The 23,112-nt window shown below is 36.4% G+C and overlaps 2 protein-coding genes across 6 annotated transcripts in view; one reads left to right on the forward strand and one right to left on the reverse strand.

The window, feature by feature from the left end:
* RECQL5 (RecQ like helicase 5) overlaps positions 1–23,112 on the forward strand; it is a 71,534-nt gene that overhangs the window by 6,247 nt on the left and 42,175 nt on the right. For all 5 annotated transcript variants that reach the window (XR_015747666.1, XR_015747665.1, XM_026667460.2 and 2 more), the window contains 4 exons: positions 1,766–1,871; positions 3,536–3,647; positions 3,872–4,034; positions 6,850–6,932. Coding sequence is in view for 3 of the 5 variants with exons in the window: in XM_026667460.2 (XP_026523245.2) it covers positions 1,766–1,871; positions 3,536–3,647; positions 3,872–4,034; positions 6,850–6,932 (464 nt within the window). In the remaining 2 variants the exon portion in view is untranslated. The remainder of the gene's footprint in view (positions 1–1,765; positions 1,872–3,535; positions 3,648–3,871; positions 4,035–6,849; positions 6,933–23,112) is intronic.
* Positions 13,006–17,601, reverse strand: SMIM5 (small integral membrane protein 5). The gene is made up of 2 exons (XM_026667466.2): positions 17,016–17,601; positions 13,006–15,559 (listed from the first exon to the last, which is right to left on the reverse strand). Exons 1-2 carry the CDS (start codon positions 17,140–17,142, stop codon positions 15,444–15,446), a joined length of 243 nt encoding a protein of 80 aa, XP_026523251.1. The 5' UTR covers positions 17,143–17,601; the 3' UTR covers positions 13,006–15,443.

The following is a 23,112-nucleotide window of genomic DNA, read 5'->3' on the forward strand; positions in this document are numbered from 1 at the left end:
TGAGTAGACATGCATGGGATAATTCTGTTGAAGTGGCTTTTTTTCAGAAAAACAGCTAAACGATAAGAGTATTTCAGAAAGAATAATTATGTACAGGTAGTCCTTGATTTACAACAGTTCATTAAGTAACCATTCAAAATTATGACACTGAAAAAAGTGACTTATGCCCATTTTTCACAGTTGCAATCTTTGCAGCATCCCCATGATCCCATATGATCAAAATTCAGATGCTTAGCAACTGGTCCATATTTACGGCCATTTCTATATTCCAAGCTCACGTGATCACCTTTTTGTGACCTTCTGACAAGCCAAGTCAATGGGAAAGCCAGATTCACTTAACAGCTGGGTTACTAACTTAGCAGCTGCAGTGATTCACTTAACAACTGTGGCAAGAAAGGTCATAAAATGGGTCAAAATTCACCTAGCAACTGTCTCACTCAGCAACAGAAATTTTGGGCTCAATTGTAGTCGTAAGTCAAAGACTGCCTATATATCCATGAAGGGAAACTGTGATCCTCTTAAATTTTCTTTATTGCAAGATCTCAACAGCCCTCAGCATTGCCCACATTAACTTGGGCTACTGGAAGAGTTTATTTCACAGCATATGGAGAACTATAATCCCATTCTCGCAATATTATTTCTAGATATGCAGGAATAATGGAGGGATATAAATAAATAAGTACATAGGTGACATGTATCCAAAAGGTTCAAAAGAAAGAATTCAAACCCTACAGATTTCATTAAGCAAGTATGAACTTTTTAGCAGCACATGGGAGTTTGAATTCTTGATTAGCTTGGCAGAGTCAGATGGCAGCAAAACATGAAATGTACATGAAAATGCAGACTATATAAATATTGTATAGGAACAGGAGATTATATAAACTAATGTAAGTGTTATAGAAATCTAGCTTATTGTGGAGTAAACAGAACCTGTGTCACCTGATTGGAAACAGAATAAATGCAATGTTACTTTATTCTTTTTCCCATAAGGTGACACAAGTTGTATAGTCTATATTGATTTAAAAAAAAGAAAGTTACAGGTATTTTTTAAAGAGGCAGTGTGGTTAACCTGTTGATCCCAGGTTCGTATCCAGGATCAGTCATAGACATTCTTGGGCCAGTCACTGTTTCTTAACCCAGTGTACCCCACAGATTGTTACAGAAGACATCAGAGAAAAGGATGCTATGTATGTTACCTAGTGCTCCCTGAGAAAAAGCAGGATATGAGTCTAATAATAATTAGATAGCTTAATACTAAATTAAAATCCAGAGCCACCCAGAGTTGTGTTTTACAAGTTGGGCAACCATATAAATATTTGAAATAAACAATTATAAATAAATTTATAATCAAGCGGGGAACTGTGGCCCTTTTATGACTTATGGATTTCAATTCCCAGAATTCCTGAGTCAGCCATGCTGGCTCAGGAATTCTGGGAGTTAAAGTCCACAAGTCATAGGGACCATAGTACTCTACTTCTGTTCTATATGAATGGCTGGAGTCAGAGAATATAAACATTGTCCACTGATAGTCTTTTTTGGCTTGACTGTTCAGTGTAGCAGATACCGTTCAGACTTTGGTACAAGTTCTGGTACAAAATCAAAAGGTTCATGAGAATCTGTTGACTTCTGTATAAAATATGTATAGTGTTAACCCTAAGCCAAGCGTATGAAAACTTATCTTTTAGTCCTTCATATCTGTAGCTTGTTTATTGTTGCGTGTCCTTATGATGCTAATGTTAGCTTCATTCTCTTTTCCTCTGTGCAGGGGTATCCTGGCTGTGGAATTATCTACTGCAGGATGAGAGATGCTTGTGAACAAGTGTCTATTGAGCTAAGCAATAGAGGAGTAAAAGCAAAGGCATATCATGCAGGTAATGAAAGCTCTGTTTCTTTCCACTCCAAGCAATTATTTAGCGTAGTTCTTTTAGTTCTTTTTTTCTCTCTTTTTAAAATTATTTTTTAAAAAATATTTTAAATATTGTTAGAGTGCATAGTGAAGACTTTAGCACTAAATAATCAGCTCAAGGCTGAAATTTTATTGTATAAGGCAATGGTCACCAACCGGTGGGCCGTGGCCCACTGGTGGGCTGTGAGAAAATTTTGGTGGGCCGCAGAGAAATCTCACCCCCAGAGCACCCCCCCAAAGCAATTAATCCAGGCTGCGCAGAAACACAAGGCTGTGCCGCCCACATGGCCTGCGGGAACCCTCCCTGCCCACTCACTCCTTACCCGGCAAATTTGTTTGCTAAGTTGCTATTTTTTCTTTTTCCGACCATCATCTGTTCTGTTGTGCTGGGAGATTTACATTAGCTAGGAAGCAGGAAATGGTTGGATTTCTTGCTTTCTAGCTAAGCATAGCTGAACCTTCTTTAGGACTGAAGGTTTGCTTGCAAGCAAATTTGAGAGGCTGAGCAAGCCGATGGCAGATAGATAGATCACTGAATGATTCTGTGAGCAACTCAATCTGCCCGCTTTGCCTGATTTTGGATAAAAGTTGTTTTTTATATAAAAAAATTCAATATTTACATACATGGTATGTTGTGAGTTAATTTTGTGAGTTTGCTTGCAAGCAAATTTGATGTGACAGACTGAACTAGCCAATGGTAGATAGATAGATTTCTGAATGAAACTGTGATTCTGTGAGCAACCCAATCTGCCTGCCTTCTTTGCCTGATTTTGGGTAAAAGTTGCTCTTTTTTGTAAAAAATTCAATATTTATATAAATATTTATAATATTTACATACAAGCCATGCCCAGCCAGCCACACCAACAAATTAGGCCACGCTCACAGAACCAGTTAGTGGTCCCTGGGATCTAAAATTATGAGTTTGGTGGTCCCTGATGTCCAAAAAGGTTGGACCCCTGGTATAAGTGATATTTTGATGCAGTCTGCAGCAGTTTCTGTTTTCTAATGTTATATTCAATTTTGAATGAAAAAGTCAAATTACATTATGCTCATAATCAATATCATAAGGAGAAAAAAACAAAGTGAACAAAAACCACGACAATAGAATACTATCACCCTATATTTAATAACATTTATGAATGTTAATCTTGTTCTTAATATTAGTTCCTTATGGTTACAGGATTTATTTGTTTTTACACAGTGTTTGCCCATTGCATACATGAAGCTATCAATATATGATGTGATATGGGTATTTTGTTTAACAGATAGCTTGTTGCAGAGCTCAACAGTGATTAGGGCTAAGAGGGAGTGACTGGCACAAAGTTGCTGACTTCGATTAAGAGGAGGAAAACCTGGGTCTCCTGCAGACACCCAACCACAGTAACAAATGTCCTGCCTTGACGTGGTTGCCTCTCTGCAGAGTGACTAAAAAGTGCCCAAACACAACTGCTCTTCTGCTTAGTTTTCTGAGATAAACATAAGTCAGATTTGATGGCCCATCTACAGTCTCTAAGATGCTGTTCCAACATGTATTTCCTGACATATAAGTGTAAGAAAAAATGGATAAATGGATGGATAAAGATAAAGTCTGCTGATATTATACTATTGTCCTTTGTTTTTTTTCCTAAGGGCTGAAGCTGGTAGAGCGAACCTCCATTCAAAATGAATGGATGGAGGAAAAATTTCCAGTCATCGTTGCTACTATCAGTTTTGGAATGGGAGTTGACAAACCCAACGTCAGGTATATGCAAAATGATCACCAAGTAGCCAAACAAACTATGCTTTCAATATCAGGAAGTATATATTTTTGCTTCTTTTCATTTAATAAAATAGGGGCGAGGGGGGAAAGAATCATAAACTGGCCTATATTTATTGCTGTGGTTATGTTGGTCTTTTATATGGATATATTTTAAATGTATTTTAGATGTATCCCATGTAAAGATTATTATTGGTCATATCACACAGATTCGTTGCACACTGGAATATTTCAAAATCAATGGCTGGATATTACCAAGAATCAGGAAGGGCAGGGAGAGATGGGAATCCATCAAGCTGTCGCCTTTATTACTCTCATACTGACAGAGAACAAATCTGCTTTCTCATCAAGAAAGAAATTACTACGCTTCAGGTAAGGGCCTTGTGTGGTATGGCTTCAGTGAATTCTTTCTTTGTCAAATCAACTGCTCATAACTAAGAATCCTTCATTTACTGTGTACTATAGCTCACATTTTGACGCTCATGAAGGTAAATTTAGTTTTATATTTGAATAAAACAGGCAAGATACATCTTAATACATACATGGCAGTGTAGAACTTTCCAGGTTTTACTGCTTTCTCTTCGTGAAGGTGACAGTCATGTTTGTTAATATGCAGACAGGTTCTCGCTAGTAACTTGCAGGCTTAAACACGTTTGGCTCTTTTTATATACGGTACATATTCTATTCAACTCACAAGTAAATGAAGGATTTTTTGAGGTACAAAATTTCCATACTGTACTGGCTTATGTTCCATTTCTCCCCTTAATACCACTATTGTCCGTGTTCCCCCCAAATCAGATTGTTGCCCTTTTTAGCAATGATCTCACCAGTTGTAATTTATTCCATGTTCTGCACTTGAATGAAGACAGCATAAGATCTTTCAACTTTCTTTAACTTTTATCAATTTTTTCAATAAACTGGTCCTTCAGCCGTTTGCACAGAGCAGGATCTAGGGGTTTGATTTTTTTTTTTTTACAACTTGGGCAAGTCCTCACATTTTACTATGTCTAAGATTCACATGATCTCACACACTCAAAGGAGGTAAGGGGTTAATTCCCCTCCCCCCAATTATAATATTACGCTCTGTTTTCTTATCTATGCTTCAATTGTTCACACATATCTCTGCAGTCATCCTGTGAGTTTAACAAAATGCTACATGCTGGTAACCTAGTTTGCAAACATTTCCCATCAGTAATTATGCTGGTGATTTTTTGTCCAAATAGGATTATTTCCATAAGCTCAAAGACGCAAATAAAAATCAGAACCATCCAGCTTCTCTAACATTCTGTTTGCAGTCTGTATAATTGTTTCTACCATCCCATTTAAGTAGTCAGCTACACGTCAATAATTCTTTCAATGTATTATAAATACATCTTATATACTGGCATTTCCATGTCTTATAACATCAGCTACCTTAATTGAGTTTTCAGAGTAGCCATTATAAGAACAAATTTTGCTAAATAATTAAGCATACCTAAAAATTGCTGGGGTCTATTTTATCCTTTGAGTTTAGCATGTTAACAATAGCTTCAATCTTGGTTTCACACCACTAGAAATCAGTTTATGTCAAATTTAAATTTTTGCTTATTTAACTTCAAATTTCTTTCTTCACACCATTCCAGAACTTGTGTAATTCTCTTATCTTGTAATTGCTTATCCTGATATTATCAATAAAACACAATACTCTTTCTAAACCTTCCAGAATTTGCAAATCAGTACAGAGTTTGTATTTCTTTTGAAATACTTCTGAAGAGCTATCAAATGGTAAATCTTTGAATTGCTGTCTTCCAAAGGGTGTATTGAATTTAAATACCCTGTTTCCCCATGTTTATATTTTTTGGCCACCAAAAAAGGCACCTGGTCTTATTTTCGGGAGGGATGTCATTAATTGACCTCACTTGCGCGCATAATCCCTGGCCTCTTTTTCGCTATCAAAGGCCTTCAGGAGCTTCTTCATTGGGCAAGGCCAGCAAGGCTTTCCTGAAGGCCTCTGCAGCCGATAATAGAGCTCTGGATCGATCCAGAGCTCTGTTATCGGCTACGGAGTCCTTCAGGAAAGCCTTGCTGGCTTCAGCAAAAGAAACGGCCTGAATTGTGCGAGGCCTGGCTGCAACTATCCTAAGGTAAATAGTAGGGCAGCTCCACCACCCCCATCCCATCCTAATTTTTACCTGTGCACCTAGGAGTGGGCGATGTCTTAATTAGGGCTTATTTGGGGGGTAGGTCACGTGTAAAAATCAAGCTAGGCCTTACTTTCTGAGTAGGTTGTATTTTCGAGGAAAAAACACGGTAGCTTAACTTGTGTCATCTCATTGAATTTGCAAAATTCATTGCTTGATCTAGGACAACAAATACTAAATTAGTGAAAGGTTAGTCACATAATTGCCCAATCTGGCAAGAATATGCTAAAAAAAAACCTGTAATATTATAATATAATAAATATTATGGGGGCATTAATACCTTCGCCTCCCCTTTGTTTCCTTGTTAACATTCTTTTACGATGCACAGTGATTTTCAGATTTCTCAACAGCACTTGCAGGTTCTGCTTATCAGACTGCTTATCTTCAGATTAGAATGCATTAAAAACTTACTCCCTAGCAACTCCTCCCTAGCAACATGCATAATGAAGCTGTCTGTGGTTTTCCATTCTTTTTGTTGGTTCTACTTCCCACATAGTACAGCTGAAATATAGCGTTCTTTCCAGGTTTTTTATACATTTCCCAAAAAAACATATCTGAAGGCTATTGCTGCTTCATGGCTACATAGTACCATCCAAATTTTTTTCTGTTGATTTTTTACATATGTTATGTTTCTTAGAACAACATAGAAAATACACAGAAAGACAAATTTAATGTGGAGGTACATTCTAGCCTTACAAAAAGTAAAGAGCCACATCCACACGCATCTGGCTCCTCTTATTTATTCACAAGTAATACGTTGTAATTGATAATAATACTGAGAAAAAAGTGAAGAAGACTTATTTGCTGCAATCTTATGTGAAGGAGACGTATACCCATAAAGAGTATACTTCAAATTGCTGCAGTACTTTTACAGGGTTTAAATAAAATGCGTATTTGTTTGTTCATTATGCAACTAAGGATAATGTGACGTTGTGAATAAATGTTTTTCTGAATTCAGTGCTTCAGGACATAGATAGCTTTGTTTATTCAGTTTTATGTTTCCTCAGGGGAAACGGGGTTCTTTGAAGGAGTCTGATAAAGCTGTGATGAAAAACTTTGAGGCTATGGTCGCCTTCTCTGAAGATCTTGTGTAAGTATGGATGGATACTCAGATGGGTTGGAAGGCTTTCTGTTCTATGCTACAGATACACACACACACACACACACACACACAGAAGAGGCCTGTATTCTATCAGTTTTTTTCTTCAGAAGATCTGTGAGAAACCTGACCTCTATTTTACCATTTTTGGGAAGCTTCTTTTGTTTGAAGAAAAAAAAAGGTGTGAAGCCTAACAGCTTGAGGATGAAAAATTAAATTGGATGCTCCATAGTTACCAATATAGTTACCTCCATAGTTACCTTATATAAAACAGTAGCTGCAATATTCAGTAATTAGTGTAGAAATTACAACCTGTACAAAAATAAATTCTATATTTAAAATAAATTGTGCTGTTGGAGCCATGAGGAACTTACTTTTGCAGTAAGACAGTAATGTATAGTGCTAAATATAGGAAAATATAGGTTTGTCTGTAGTCTAGTGTGCCATTGTTGGATTTCTAGAGGGCATTTAATGTATTACAGAGATGCCAGGCAATAATGGTGGGCAGGACTGATATTACATGTGGATAGAGAAGAGACATTTTCTTACTTAGTTTTGGGGGTTTTAATCGAAGGCTGGGTCTGTAATAAAGAGGTTCAAAAGCTTTCTCTGTACCTTCATTCAGCTGAAGAAACATCGTGATACCAATTATTTAACAAATTTCACTCATTTACAGAGCACTAGTTTGTTAGCTTCATCCATATTATGGTAGAATAAGAATAAAAACTAAGACTTTGTGGTAGTATTTGCATGGTTATTTTGGCAATAGTTTGAGTTGCCATTGGTTTCTTCCAGGATTTTTTTGCAACTTTCCAATCTAGCCTACAACTTCAAATTTCAATAGAAAAGAATGTATGTTGCTTGAAGTTGAACTATGGAGTCCTAGGTGCTCTGTAAGCTTGGTTGTTCACTTGCAGATGTTTCATTACCAATATTACTCGTATTTTTTTGGGTCTATAAGATGCTGTGGACCATAAGATGCACATTAGCTTTAGAGGAGGAAAAAAAAATCTGCCTCTGCCTCCCAGTATCCATCCAATATTCATCTGGTACTCATCCTAGCAACAAACAGCAAACAGTCTGGTCAATTTCAGCACATTATTGCATCCCCAGCACATGGCTCGTCAGGGCTCTGCTCCATTGTGCCCACCGCAGGTCAGTTGAGCGACAGTTGGATCCCAGCCTCCCATAGCCCTGCCGATCAGTGGGCTGGCAAGCGGAAATGCTGCCATTGCTGCCTCCGCCGGGAACGCTGGAGCTTTCACTGCTGAGCAGCTGATTGGTGGTTGGATTGGCCTCCCAGAATACCACCGATCAGCTGTTCTAGGCGGCAGGGATCTCTGCCGCTGCCCCACCACCACAATATTCGCTCCATAAGATGAACAGACATTTCCACCCTCTTTTTTAGGAGGGAAATGCGTCTTATAGACTGAAAAATATGGCAGGTAGGATGATCAGTGCTTGAATAGTTAGGTAATAACATGTTTGCAAGCAAACAACCAAATTCAAAGATCACTAAGGACTCCTTCAGTTTCTAATTTCCTGGTGGCTTTCCATCCAAATGCTGACCAAGTATTACACTGTTTTACTTTTTCAAGATCAGCCCAAGTTACCTACATGATGGTAACTGTTGTGGTAGAATAAGGTTACAAGAAGATAACACAATTTTGTTTACATTATTCTTGAATAATTGTTGCTCATTGGTACTACAGTGTCATTTCATATATTTACTTTATTTACTTCCATTCCCATGTTGAATAAGACTTGTAAGATGAGTTGATCTATTCTGAAATAAATTATTTTTGGGGAGTTGCTACCTAAATCTTGGAATAGTGGGGACTTACTTATAAAGCTATTGGAGTTTCATATATTTTGTATGTTTTCTTCCCATAACTTAAGTTAGAATGTGTTTCTGTATTCACCTTACCTTTTTTGAGGCAAGTTACAATAAAAGTAGGAAAGATAATATCTGGGCAACATTACTCAGTATTCTGTGGCCAATTATAGACTTGATGTCCCTGGTTTTAGTCAGGTGTTATGCCTACTGTGCCACACTGATTGAAAGGAATAGATTTTTCATACACATATAGAAAAGATAATTGAACAAAAATAAATTTTTCATATACTGTATATGTAGAAAAAAAACAACATAAAGCAAATTGTCCTTCAGGGACTTAACTAAGTACTTTTCATTATGGTAGTAATTTAAATTGAAGAGCAAATCTGAATCAACAGCTTCCTGTATGTATACGTCACATCTGTTAAGAACACTTTGAAGCAACTGCAATTTTTCCTGGGACACCCAGCTGCCATCTACAGATGGCATGCAAACTCAGGAAAATTCACATTTGGCTTAAAGTATTTCAGGCAGTTGGTACAAGTATGTTCATCTGTGCCTCAAACAGCATATCCTTTGAATTGTTGCCCAATCCTAGTTTTTATGACAGTTGTCTAAATATAGGTGAGAATGGAGATTACTCTTATAACAGATGCTTTTTCTTATCTCTATGACTGCTTTAGGTCATTTTTTTCTCCTATTCTTGAGTGGTCTTAGGCAGTGGTGGGATTCAAAAATGTTTACTACCAGTTCTGTAGGCGTGGCTTGGTGGCCGTGGCAGGGGAAGGATACTGTAAAATCTCCATTTCCACCCCACTGCTGGGGGAAGGATACTGCAAAATCCCCATTTCCTCCCCACCCCATTAACCTGCTTTCCAGCTCTGTTCTCCTGTGCAGGGCAACAAAAGAAGTGAGGGAGGCAGAGAATAGATGAGGGTGGGGCCAGTCAGAGGTGGTATTTACTGGTTCTCTGAACTACTCAAAATTTTCACTACCAGTTCTCCAGAACTGGTCAGAACCTGCTGAATACCACCTCTGGACCTAGGTTACATATTGGTTGGGATAACGTATATATAGATTTGGCTATATATTGAATGAATGGCAACTGAGGCCCATTAGAATGAGAAGAATGTTTTCATTGTTATGGAAATAATCCTAACTCTCCATAATGCCTCCAAATTGTTGGTGAAAATTTTATGAAATCAACATTCACATGGCCCTATGTAATACTCAGACATAGCATCCAAGTACCCATGAAAGAATCCATTTTGTGTATGTAAGACTGTACATATGCTGTATGAAAAATGTTACACTTGGACAACAGAATAGATTGTATAAAGGATAAGGCTATTCTTTATTTTAAATAACAATTTGATTTTTGTTGTTGTTCATAAAATTGATTTCAGATACAGCAGATGCTATAAACAGACCAATTTTCAGGTCCTTTCACACTTAAAAAGTTTGCTAGAGAAAAAAGTTAAGTAGACAATTTTCAGAAAAATTAGACATAATCTGAATTATAGAACTGGACTTTTGAAAAATTAAACGTAGATTTCTGCAACCACAGCCATTTATTGTTCAGTTTTCCATTGCAAGTAGACACCATCCTTGCATCAAAAACCAGCAGAAATATGGTTTCTTAATGCGAACTTCACTTGAAGTCATCCTTCAGATGCTAATTGGTTTTGTGCTTTAGCAGCACCAGTTTCTTCTTTGATACATTCATTTCTAAACTCAAAAGATAAAATAGCAAGAAGAAGCAGGTCTTTACACTGCTCAGTCACTCTGTAGTTGAAATACCGTAAAGGCAAGTGATCTGATGATTTACCCAGAACTTCGTTTATTCCTTTCAGTTGAACAGCAGCCAAAAATCACAGCAAACAAAATGAGCACAATAATGATAATGGGAAATGAAACTATCACCACTAGTCCCCCAAGAACCCAATCATCCATCAGAATCTGTATTTTCATATCTTCTAGAAATTGAAAAGCTGCTTGCTTTGCAGTTGGTATTGTTTCCAGGCCCTGAAGAATGCAGGAAATGAAACGTATATGTACACTTATTTAATTGACAATGCTTTGAAAAATACTTCAAAGTTATTTCCAGGCTAGTAATTATCAAACAATACAGGTAGTCCTTAACTTATGGCCAGTTGCTTAGCGATTGTTCAAAGGTACAATCAGGCTACTTATGATCCAGATTCTTAACTTCCAGCAATCAAAGCCCCTCACTGGTTATGTGAGCAAATTTTGGGTGCTTGACAACATGGCTGCATTTACGCAGCAATTTACAGGTTCTTGCAGTCACATTACTGCATTTTACAAAGGTTTTGCCAAAAAAAACCCAACCCAGCACTTACTTCCAGTTTTTGACAAAAGCATGCCATGGCAAAACAAAAAAAAAAAGGATTTGCTTAATGACTGCAGAATTTTCACTTATGGCCACATTGTTCACTTAACGACTGCTACAAAAAGTGTTGTAAAATCGGGTCAGTCACAGGACTGACCTATTTTGCAACCATTACAACTTGTGACTATAATGGGTAGGCTCTATTACAGTCATGTGTCACGGACAACCTGTAGAAACGCTTAGAGATGGCTATAGGAATCAGATCTCTAGATACCATTCCCCACAGCAAGGAGAAGCAGAGGTTGTTAAATCGATTATTTTATCCCAAGAAGAGATTATATTTAATTTTGTTTCTATTTGGAAATTGCTTCCGGATTTTGTGCTTGCAATGGGGTGGGAAATGAAACTTTGATTGTGTTTTTGCTGATTAGATAGGTTTGTTGCTATAGAAATGGTGAGTATATTGTTTAAAAGTAAAAAAACATTGAGGCTATAATGTTGTTATCTTCTGTGCTAAAGAGAGTTGGAAGTCGGTGCCTTTTCTCTTTACTCCATATTTTCTCTTTTCCTCTCCCTCCAGTTACTATGACTTTTTAAAATTTCTTTTTGTATTTTATACTTAAACAAACTATTAAAATGTATGAAAAGAAAGGAAGAAAGTCACTAGAAGAGGTAGTTCTTGACTTACCACCACAATTGGAATGGGGATTTTGTTTGTTGAACCAAGCAGTCATTAGGCAAGATACCCATGCTACTGCTTTGCTCAATGGCCGCATTCTAGGCTCTCCCAGTTGCAGTCAATAATTGATTCTGTGGGTCGTTTACTGGAGTGCGGGGTGCCTCGGGTGGTGGGAAAACCATATTATCTACCAGTTCATGAAAATTTGCTGCAGGTTGGGAGGCTCTCACCTTCCCACCCCACCACATCTGGGAAGCCCAGGTCCACCACACTAGGATCCATTTACCTGTCAGCTGATACTGTTGAGCATAATTTTTCCTGTGTCTCACAAATGTTAATGTTCTACCTTTCAAACAGAAATTTCCCATAATTAGCATTTCACTTTTTAAGTGAAAGTGACATGGCTAATTAACTTAGTGTGAAATGCCATCTTTTTAAAAGACAACATTTTAAAGCCACTTTCACTTTTACAGTAATTTCCTTGATTTGTTTTCATTGAAAAAAACATATGAATTATGCATTGAATCAGCAAATGTAAAGTGAACTGATTAAAGACTGAAAATTACTACACAATAGCTGGATTCAGCCTGCTTCTAACTAGTCTTACTTTCAAATTTTGCCTTAAATCTGGTTTGGAATGAGAAGGGGCTAAGTAAAATGTAATAATTTGTCTAATATAGGGCCATACTTTCTTTGAATGTTTGAAATGTTGTCATTTATCTGCACATTAGTGACTCCATTTACCTGAAGCTTCCTTATAGTAGTACATATTTTATTTTAAAAGGATCTTTTATTTATTACTACATTCAGCTAATACAGATAGAAGCAACAAAAAACCTCTCTAAAAATTCATCTGTGAGCCTTCAGGGTTTTTTGGAATCCCAGAAGAACTTCCTACAAAATGATGACAACTTTGCCAACAGCAGTTGCTTCAAATCCCAAATCCTTATAAAACACCCATTTAGTTGTAATAATTTTAATATATTTGGAGAATAAAAAAGCAAAAGAATGACTCTGTTCTTACCTTTGTATAGATTTTGTCTATATTCTATAAAGAATCAGGCAGTTATTTAGCTTTTGGTGCTGAATATGTTTTATAAATTCACGTTAAAGTAATAAATATTTTATAGAAGTTTAAAGCCACAGTAATCCACCCAAAATGAAGGTGTGAATGATGACAAATAAGTACACACTAGACTTTTCAGAAACAAAGTATTTATTGTTTCACATGCCTTCATTGAAGATAAGTGGAACTAGTATTTCAAAAAAGGTGCTTATTTTTTTTCCCTTGCAAGGCCATTCTCAATATAACACATACTTTTGCTTCCCCCAAAAAAAAAAAAATCTCTTTAACAGATTTCTGAGAAAAGCAGATATGTCCTATAAAAGAGTTGAACACTTTTTCCTGGAAGACTTCCTCCCTAATCTTTAAAAACAGTTATTTCAGTCTACCATTGGTTTCAGTTTCTTTTAATCCAGCATTTTTTTCCAGTGTAATACTTGGTTTAAATTTATTATAGTCTTAATGGAGATTCAGGATATTGTACAGATCTTTTTTCTATAGCGCACTATCATTGTATTGTTGGAAATGCTGGGCAATGATTTGGCTATGGGATCATTTTGCGTGGCTGCCTTGTTCTCTCCACAGTCTGGCAGCTGTGCAATTATAAAAAAGCAGCCATGTTTGAAATCAAGTTAATCTCTGTGTCTCTGTGGTTGCTGACGCTGTTTTCTTATTCCTGTCATTTGCACAAGGGAGTGACTTCTGCAACAGTGCACACCCAAAATAAATATACTGGAGGCTTTTCATCACTCTTCATAGCATATAGAAATAGAACTTGCTGGCAGATGTTTCTGAAATGCAGCACCCTGCATCTCTCCTCTTTACTTATGTTGACTGAGGTTCTTCCCAATTATAGTTCTAAATGTCTGGACCATAAGTTTGTCATCCCTCCACTAAGAAAAACAACTTCCGTTGTACCTTAATGCAGCGACACTGCATGACAACTCGGTTAGATGTTTGATAAATCTGGTTTTGCAACTGCAGAAATTTGGAAAAATTAAATATTTGCAACACAATATATAACTGGTACATTGTTCTAAGCTTGAGTGGAAAAGGTGCAGAGTTTTAATTGAGGTACAGCATATATTTAGCATATTTAAAGTGAACCAGAATAAGGGTTTATTAATCTATATAATTCAGAAATGTGGATTCACGGGATATTACTAGGTAGCTATGAGATTGTACTGTGATAATAGGTAGCCCTATTTCACGTTAAATTCTGAGTCAAATCGTTTTGGGGTAAATGAGATACTATTACCACAATAGGAGTCTTAGCAGTCTAACTGTGGGTGATGACAGATATAGTCCAACACCTCTAAAGAACTGCAGATATACTGTTATCTACCACCAACTTTTCTATTTCCACTTAAACAGGTCAAGTGCCATTGTTTCTCTTTTGTGCACATGTAGCCCTCTTTGAAATCAGTTGAAGCAAAAAGTGTCTCTTTGGAAAGGGATTTATATTCTGCTGTAAGCTGTAGCTGGGTAGTTCATTCTTAGTTATGTTTTTGCTGTATCATTTAACATAATACTGTTGTCCAGCTGTGGCACTCATTTCTTGAATGAAACCTGCTTTCGCTGTACTCTTGTCTGATCTCTCTGTGTATAAATTCACTTTAAAACACAGACTCCCTATAAAGGGAGCAAGGCATTAAACTGTAAACCTCACTGAATGATAGGAAGAGTTCCTGTTACCATGCCTCCTCCTTGAGTATAATCCAAGAGTTGCCTTTTTAAAATTGCCTTAAATATAACATGAACCCACCGCAACTATAAATTATTCGTAAGAGTATTTGTAGAGGACATATTCTTAAGCCCAACATAAAATCAAATGATTCTTTTGTTCCCTTTCCTTTGAGTTAAGGATTTGTCATATACAAAGTTTAAACAGAAGACACCAAAACATTAAAAAAGACAGTAATTTTTTAAAGACAAGAAACAATACACCATTGTGAGCATTATCGTATCCCTTCAGCTTTCCTTGGGTATACAGTCAGAACAGCATATGTGCTCTGACAGTTATTTATTCTTTTATTAAGGAGGGAAGGAAGACAAGAGAATTTGTTGCTGATTTTCTTTGTTGTCTCTGAATTTGTTTGTCATCTACAAGCCTGCATCATTTTCCAAATGCGTGACTTGCTTAGCTATCGTGTCTCTGGTTAACTTAGCTTTAAATGGTTGATCAGAGGAGAAACCATGCTTATGTTAGACTTCATTCTGCTGAATGCTTGCATATATCTTGATCTGTCTGGGGCTTCCTCAGCTGTAATGTTGACATGAAATCTGGTGCAACTTTCTTCTGCATGTTTATCCAGATTTTACACTTGGAATTTTTAAAATTATATTGTCTTGATAGGTGGAGGAGAGAAAACTATTGCAAACGGTGCATTGTCAACATGTCAAATGCCATAAAATAGAGTCCTATGTTCAGGTTCGATCCCTTTTTCCTTCTCTCTTTCTCTCTGTCTCTTACTTTATCTCCTCATTTACCATTATGTTCCATGGATTAGTATGCCATGTTGTAGTCATTCCAAGTCTTTCCCCAACTTCTGTATTCTTTTTTAAATTCAGTTTTATAAATCATCTGCAGGCTGAACCTCAATCCTTTTGGCCTTCTCTTTTGGTTTTCCATTGTAGAAGCAGCCGCAGCAAAAGCTGCAAGCTATAATCATCATTGAAAGCATCGTAGCTGAAAGGTGAAAGGAGACAAAGAATATTGGCTTTGGAAATGGATCAGAAATTAGAACCAGTCCAGCCCACTACGCAGTGAGTGTAGCAGATGTAGTCCAGATGTAGCTTTAGAAAGTAATTTCTGAGATTGCTTATAATGCCAACAAAATGATAGCTGATAAGAATTATTACTTTTGATATTCAAATTATAAATTGTGGCTTAGTGTTTTTAATTGTTGAGCTTCTTGGGCTTAAAATTGTTGTTTTGCTTTCTGCCACACTCAGTGAGGAGATGTGGAGGGAGAGATAGGTATAGCTGGTGTAGAAAAAGTATAAGCAAAGTGTTGTGTTTATGCACATCCCACCCTTCTCCTTCTACGTAGACGAGAATTTTAGTGAATTTAGTTTCACCTCCCACAAATCCTGGTTTTCCTCTTTCCTTTGCCACTATAATAAATCTTCTCACCACACAGGAGAAGGGGAGGAATAGACTCAACAATTTACTTAGATTTGTTCAAGCTTGTCTGCCTGCCTCTCCTTTTCACACTTCAACTTATTCTTCAGCTGCTTTTATTTAATGGTTATCTTCCTAAAAATTAACAGGCCTTAATTAAATGTTCATTTGTTCCATGAACTGTTTTGCTCCTCCTGATCTAATTCGGAGTTGGTTCAAATATGCACATGTTATTAGAATATTTCAGAAGTAAATATGTTCCATGGAAATATAATCACAGACATTTCATTGCTCCACACAATCTGCTTTCTAATGCTTCAAGTATCCCTTCTTTTTACATTGATAAATGTCCAGTTATAATTATGTATACCTCAATATAATGTTGAGATATGCATATTTAAAATTACAGGGAGACCTTGTTTAGTGGTCACAATTGGGACTGGCTACCTGGTCATTAAGTAAAGCGGTTGTTAAAGGAAACCATTCTTATGATGTTAGTTCAGCTTTCTTTTTCTTTATAACCCAGCAAAGATCATAGATGTGAGAACTGGTTGTAAAGTTACTTTTTCACCACTGTTATAACTATTAATAGTCATTAAACAAATAGTCATTATCTATGCTTAGAGAGTGTTCATAACCTGGAACAAAAAATATGCTAGTACAGTTTTTAAATCAAAAGCCTTATTTTCATAATTCTTACTATATTGATTGACCATGCTGATTTTGAATAGTAGGCATTGTAGTCCTGCATATCTGAACCCATCCAGTTGGAGAAACTTAATTTAAATATTGTATACATTTTACCATATTGAAAGCTTTGCTGTATTGCACTATACATAAAGACTTTAAACTCCCATTCTAAATTAAAGCATTTAGTTCCTTCTGAACTTTATAGTCTTTAACAAATCAGAAAATATTTAAATTACAAAATAAGCTTATGAAGCAGCACTATTTAGAGCTCCTATCAAACACAATAGCTGAGCCTGGATCTGTTGCAAGCATCAGGAAACTGGATACTTACCAATGAATAAGATAATAATAAAAAAACAGACAATCTCCAGTGGGTCAGCTTTGGGTAGTCTCTGGAGCTTAAGCCATAATTTGTAACCAACAGCACTGAGCTCCTTCTGAAATTCTTTGAAGGACATTCTGTTGTTTTCACAGCTTGCAGCACTGGGGCACAGAGAGAAAGGCAGAAGACAATGTGTTTTGCTTTAGTTTCAGCTTGTGAACGCCAGGAAAAAGACCTGCCTTTTATTTGAAGCCAGCAAAAAGCAAGATCATTAACAAAACAAGTTTATCCGGGCTGTGCCCCAGGATTTTCAGACAGCTGCTTAGATGAAGATTCTCCAAAGTTACCCAAACATAAAAATATATTGAAAACAATCAAATGCTAATTTGCATTTAGAGCTGAAGCATGAGTGTATCATCTCCTTGTATAGAGCCCAAACAATTAATTATGGGCATATGTGTTTATTTAAAGTATGTGTGTTGTATCTTCATAGTACATTACCAATGGTGATATGATTTGTTCTATTTTGACAGCATATCGACAGTGAAGGGGATCTTATAATTCATTTGCTAGCTTTTCTTGATCTCCCATTGAGAAAACAAACTGTTAGTGCTCCAGTTACTTCCATCTCAAAGTAAAACAAGCTTTGGGCAAATTCAACATGAAGTGTTACTGTATCATATTGCCTTTCACATAGTAAATGATGTTCTAAGTTCTGTGTTCCACTCTACTAAGAAGTATTTGTTTCTGTTCCAGAGTGGTTGGGGTTCTATCTGCTACATGGTACATTCCAAAACCTCTAGTCTAAGAGTGGCATCACTATTTCATTCTGAATGTTCTGTTCAGTGTTTTATAGTATAACTCAAATTAGATATATTCTAAAATATAGCACTTTATGTATAGTGCAATACATATAAAATACCAGAAAGTAATAAGAAAGGAACCACAAAGAAAACATCTGTTACAGGTTCATTCTTTCTGACCTAGCTACCAATTTGTTATGAGCTCAGTAGTGCCTTAAAGCTGTTGAAAAATGACAATGTAATAGCATGTAATATAATTAAAATCTCAGGGGAACTCCTTAACCTAAGGAATTAGACTAGCTCCAATTATAGTATTAATGGCATTGGACTTGAAAATGGATTTTGGCTACTGATGGTGGGGGGATCAGGCAGTTTGAGAAAATCACCCTATCATTTGGGCAGGGTGATTCACAGGGTGTCCATTTACACATTTGATTTACAAATCAAGGACAGTGCTTCTCCTTACCTCCCCTGCTCTTCAGAACATCCTGTTTTTTACCTGGGAAAATGTGGACGCATTTCTAAACGAACGGTTGGTTACATGGAAGTCCAGAGATGTAGTTTTGAATAAAGAAAATGTTTGACACCTGTGCTTTAAAATGAGATTCAGGGAAAATTGGTGAATGTCAAAACAGGAGTCCATAAAATAAATTGCCTATAGACATGACATAGCCTACTTTTACATTTATGGGAGGTTCTTGTTATTTTACATCTTGTAATATTGTTTTATTTTAAATTATAAATAGTAAATGTATGTAGTCTTGGCACAAATACGGGAATAAAATTATAAATACCTAAAATTGATCACATTTGAATCAATAATTGCTAGCATTGTGTCAAAATAAAGTTGATTTTTTTCTTGTGCATCAAATATAGGGTAGAACTCATCAATTAAAAAGTATTATCTAAGCAATGTTTTAAGATATTTAATGGCTAGAACAGTAAAATGGATAATGGGTCAGAATACATAGTGGTAGTTGATTGGTTGGAGAATGTGGGCTTCTGCATGAGGCAATCTACATTATGATTGATTGCTGGATATAAAGGGGGAATTTCCCTTTTTCCCAACTTTTTTCTTCTGTATTCTCTGTAGGCTATTCTGTGATTTACCTCCTGGTGTAGTGATATGCCTAACTATCTTATTTGTTGTAAATATAGATGTTAAATATATTTATTTATATAAAATTACAAGTTCGTGTTAGCATCTCTGACTCCATTTGGACAGCTGCTGCACAATTCCCTAACAGGGTTTGGGACCCAAAAGCTCCCTGAAGTGACAGTAGAAAATTTCTCTGAAATAAAAGTTTTTTTTTGTGAGAAAGGTTGAGGATTATTGGCCTGTACAGACAGCATGATGCTATGTTACAGGAATGGGAGGAGGATTTCCTTTGGCTCATCTAATTAGGATGATTTATTTCTCATGGAGTGTAAATATGGAGATGTTTCTGGGAAGGAGGATTTGTAGAAAGCTGCAAGCAATCCTCCAGCAAATCTTAATGAGGAATAGCAAAAGCTAAATGGAAAAGCGCTAGCCAGCATAATTTTGTGCTGGGAGGATAGTCAGGTAATACATGTACATGGGCTCACATCTGCTAGAGAATACTGCCTTGCATTACCCAGAATTTATGTAAGGGAGATGGCAAGCTGCAAAGTAACTCTCACCAGAAAACTTTATAGAGCAAAGCTGGAGAAAATCTGTCAGATCACCTCCACTTCATGAGGAAACCTTCCTTGAATTAGAAGAGCGAGGAATGGTGTTTTCAGAAGCACACAAAGTATATGGTGCTGTATTCCCTTGATGATACATGGGACATGTTAGTAATAGCAAGGTTTGAGCCCATGAAAAAGCGTGATTTAATTGAATTATGTAACCAGGAGGCTTTTGGAAGAAGAACAGAAAAGATTAGAGAGAAACATTGCACTTGAGAGTAACAATAGTAATTTGTAGCTCAGTCAAAAAAGATCTGCATTCCAGAGAGATAACAAGGTGGGAGAGAAATTCTGTGTACTAAAAATGCTGCTTTGCTTGTGGATCAACTCAACATATCCAGAGAAATTGCCCACTAAAAAGATTAAAAGAAAGAAACAGGAGAGAGACAGCAAAACAACTGAAGAAGGGAAACACACAGATTTCTGTGGTGAAGGCAAACAACAAAGGCATTAAAGACATTTGATTGTTGGATAGTGAGGCAAGTGAGTATATTGTAAATAAACTTTTTTCTAGTCTGGGACCAGCTGCCCAGGAATATGTACGCCTGGCAAATGGTAATTATTCTTTTGTACAGGGGCAAGTATATGTACCATGGATTGGTAAGTCGTTTGATAAGGTTTTGTGTACCAGATTTAGATCACAATTTGTTGAGTGCGTCTTGCTTGAAGAATGAAGGGTATGAGGTAATTTTCGCAAAGGGTACATGCAAAGTCATAAAGAATTATCAGGGTGTGTGCGAAACTGAACAATTTATATGTTTTGAACCACAAGAAAACTAGTAGTGTGCAAACAATAATTTCTAATGAATCAAAGCATAATGGCTCTGCACATTTATTACACAGAAAACTTGATCATGCAAACTTTAAAATATTACATAAAATGCCTGACTTGGCTGTAGATTGGAATGTAAAAGATTGTGACAACTAATTGGCTTGTGCTATTTGCAAAGAAACCAAATCGAAGGTACACTCTGTCAGCAAAAGAAATGATAGGAAATCTAACAGGATTTTTCAGTTAGTACATGCTGATTTAATTGGCCTTCTATCCATCAATGGGAGAGGCCAAATGCTTTGGTAATTGTTGATTATTTCTCAAGATATGGGTATTGTTATTTACTAAAAAGCAAAACAACTTTCAACAATTTAAGCAATGGGTAATGTTTGTAGAGAGGAGTATAATCAAAGGGTATGAGTTCATGAGGAACAGAGTTCGTGTCTAACATTTTTTAGCAGTGGCTGAGAAAGAAAGGCGTAACCCATAGAAGAATGAACCCCTACACTCTGGCAAAGAATGGAATTGCTGAATGCAGAAATGGTGTGTTAAAAACCATGAAAGATACATTACTAGCAGATGCAGGAATGAGTAAGCTATATTGGGGTGAGGCAATTTCAACTGCCAATTATTTGGCCAATAGACTATGGAGTTCAGCAATTAATGAAATTCCATATTACATGTTATATAAAAGACAACCATCCTTGGTACATTTAAGAATCTTTGGCAACAGTGCATGGGTGCACATTCCCAACACAATGAGGAAGAAAGCCAAAGGCAAGGGTAATGAAACTTATACAGATTGTGGATTTGGAGTTCTCATGAGCCATAATCATCTCAGTTATGACAAATCACGGCTTGAACTATCTTGCTTTGCATGTAATGAATCTATCTCATATATTAGTTTCACCTTTTAAGTTGCATTGCTGAAATAAATGAACTTTTGCACAATATTCTAATTTTTCGAGTTTCACCTGTAGGTTATCAATCAGGATCAAAGACTTTTTTGTGTCCATCTGTAAATGTTATTATCTCACGTTCTGCAAATTTTTCAGAACAGAGAATTGGGAAAAGGTACATGCCAGTACTGAAATTTTAATGCCTGTTAGTCAGAGGTCTCCAATGAACATTCACACAGGCAAGTTAAACAGGAATCCAAGTGTAGCTTAGGGTTTGTGTATAGCTCAGGGGAATGTTTGGAGAGTTAGATTCCAGTGAAACAGGAACCATTTATTCCAAGGAGGTCTGAAAGAGCAAACAAAGGTGTTCCTCCAGAAAGATTCACAGTTGATGAGATAAAAAGTATGTGACATTTTTATGAGCCCCCAAATTACCAGGAAATATTCAATTTACTTCTAGCAGAACAAAAGAAATAGAAACAGGCTATAGATAAATGCTGTCTATGCAAAAACAGTTTTCACTCCAGTGGGGTTTCCAGAGGGAGAAAGGGCTGTTGGATGCAGATGGGTGTACAAAAAGAAACTTTTGAAACTTCATTCGATGAAGTACAATATAAAGCAAGGTTAGTTGCTCAAAGCCTACACAGCAACTCTGTTTCGGAATTAAAAGAATACTACATTTAAAAGAAAAACATTGCATTTGCAACTATCAAATGAATTTGAATGGAAACGTTTTGTAGACAGTGATTGGGCTAATGATGTACAAGATAGAAAGTCAATGACAAGATTTGTTGTAGTGTTTGCAAATATACTATTAGTTGGAAATCTAGAAAACAGACTTAGGTTGCCATTTACACAGCTGAGGCGGACTTCATAGCATTGTCAGAATTGTGTTCAGAGTTAACATGTTACATACAATTGTTAAAGGACTTAGATATTGAAGTGAAAGGAGCTACACCAATATTTGAAGTAACACAACATATATACAAATAGCAACAGGTGAGAGAGTAAAAACCAGAAGCAAGCATGTGGACATAAAATATTGTAATATCAGAGAAGCAGTGAAAGGAAATGTAATAGGCCTAATTTTATTGTCCATCAGAAAACAATTTAGCTGACTACCTGATAAAGCCATTGAGCATACACAGACACAAAGATCTTGTGAAACAACTTGGTTTAAATACTGTCCAGCTTTATATTGGAGGGGGTGTTAAGATATTTAATAGCTGGAACAGTAAAGTGGATAATGGGCTAGAATTCACAGTGATAGTTGATTGGTTGGAGAATGCGGGCTCCTGAATGAGATAATCTATGCATGATTGATTGCTGGGTGTAAAGAGAACATTTCCCTTTTTCCCGTCTTTTCTGTGTGCTCTACATGTTCTGTGATTTACCTGATGATTTACCTCATGGTGTAGTGATGTGCCCGATTATCTTATTTTGCTGGAAATATAGGTGTTAAATATACTTATTTACGTAAAACTACAAGTTCGTGTCAGCATCTCTGACTTCATTTAGACACCTACTGCACAATTCCCTGATACAATATAATTCTTTACTGGGCAAAAGAATTTATACACACTTATAGCATCTTAGAATATTAATAACCCATATATAAAACATGAGGAAAATAGATATTTTCTATATGGTGCTATTGTTTGGTGATATCTGTTTTCTATGCTGTTTTTTGACTGAAATCAAGAAGAAGGAATGAGAATGAAATATAGTATTTTGGTTTTATCACTTTAATCTTATATTTTATATTCATATTCTCTCAAGAGATACCATGAGGGACATGATAGCAAGTGTTCTCTGTGTGGGGCGCCCTCCTTTGGTAAAGCCTGTTTCTCATGGTGAAGATTGCTTCCATGCTGCTTCCAAGGGATTTGTAAAAACCTGGCTGTTGTTAGATAGATCAATCC

This window comes from Notechis scutatus, chromosome 2 (assembly GCF_049901735.1).
Source record: "Notechis scutatus isolate UNSWTSFEM ecotype Mainland chromosome 2, rNotScu1.2, whole genome shotgun sequence".
In the NCBI taxonomy this organism is placed as follows: Eukaryota; Metazoa; Chordata; class Lepidosauria; order Squamata; family Elapidae; genus Notechis; species Notechis scutatus.

Excerpts from the sequence above, each read along its gene's own strand:
- SMIM5 (XM_026667466.2), bottom strand. The coding sequence starts at position 17,142 with ATGTCCTTCAAAGAATTTCAGAAGGAGCTCAGTGCTGTTGGTTACAAA. Across the intron at positions 15,560-17,015 it reads TATTATTATCTTATTCATTG|CTACGATGCTTTCAATGATG; the intron begins GTAAGTATCCAG and ends TTCACCTTTCAG.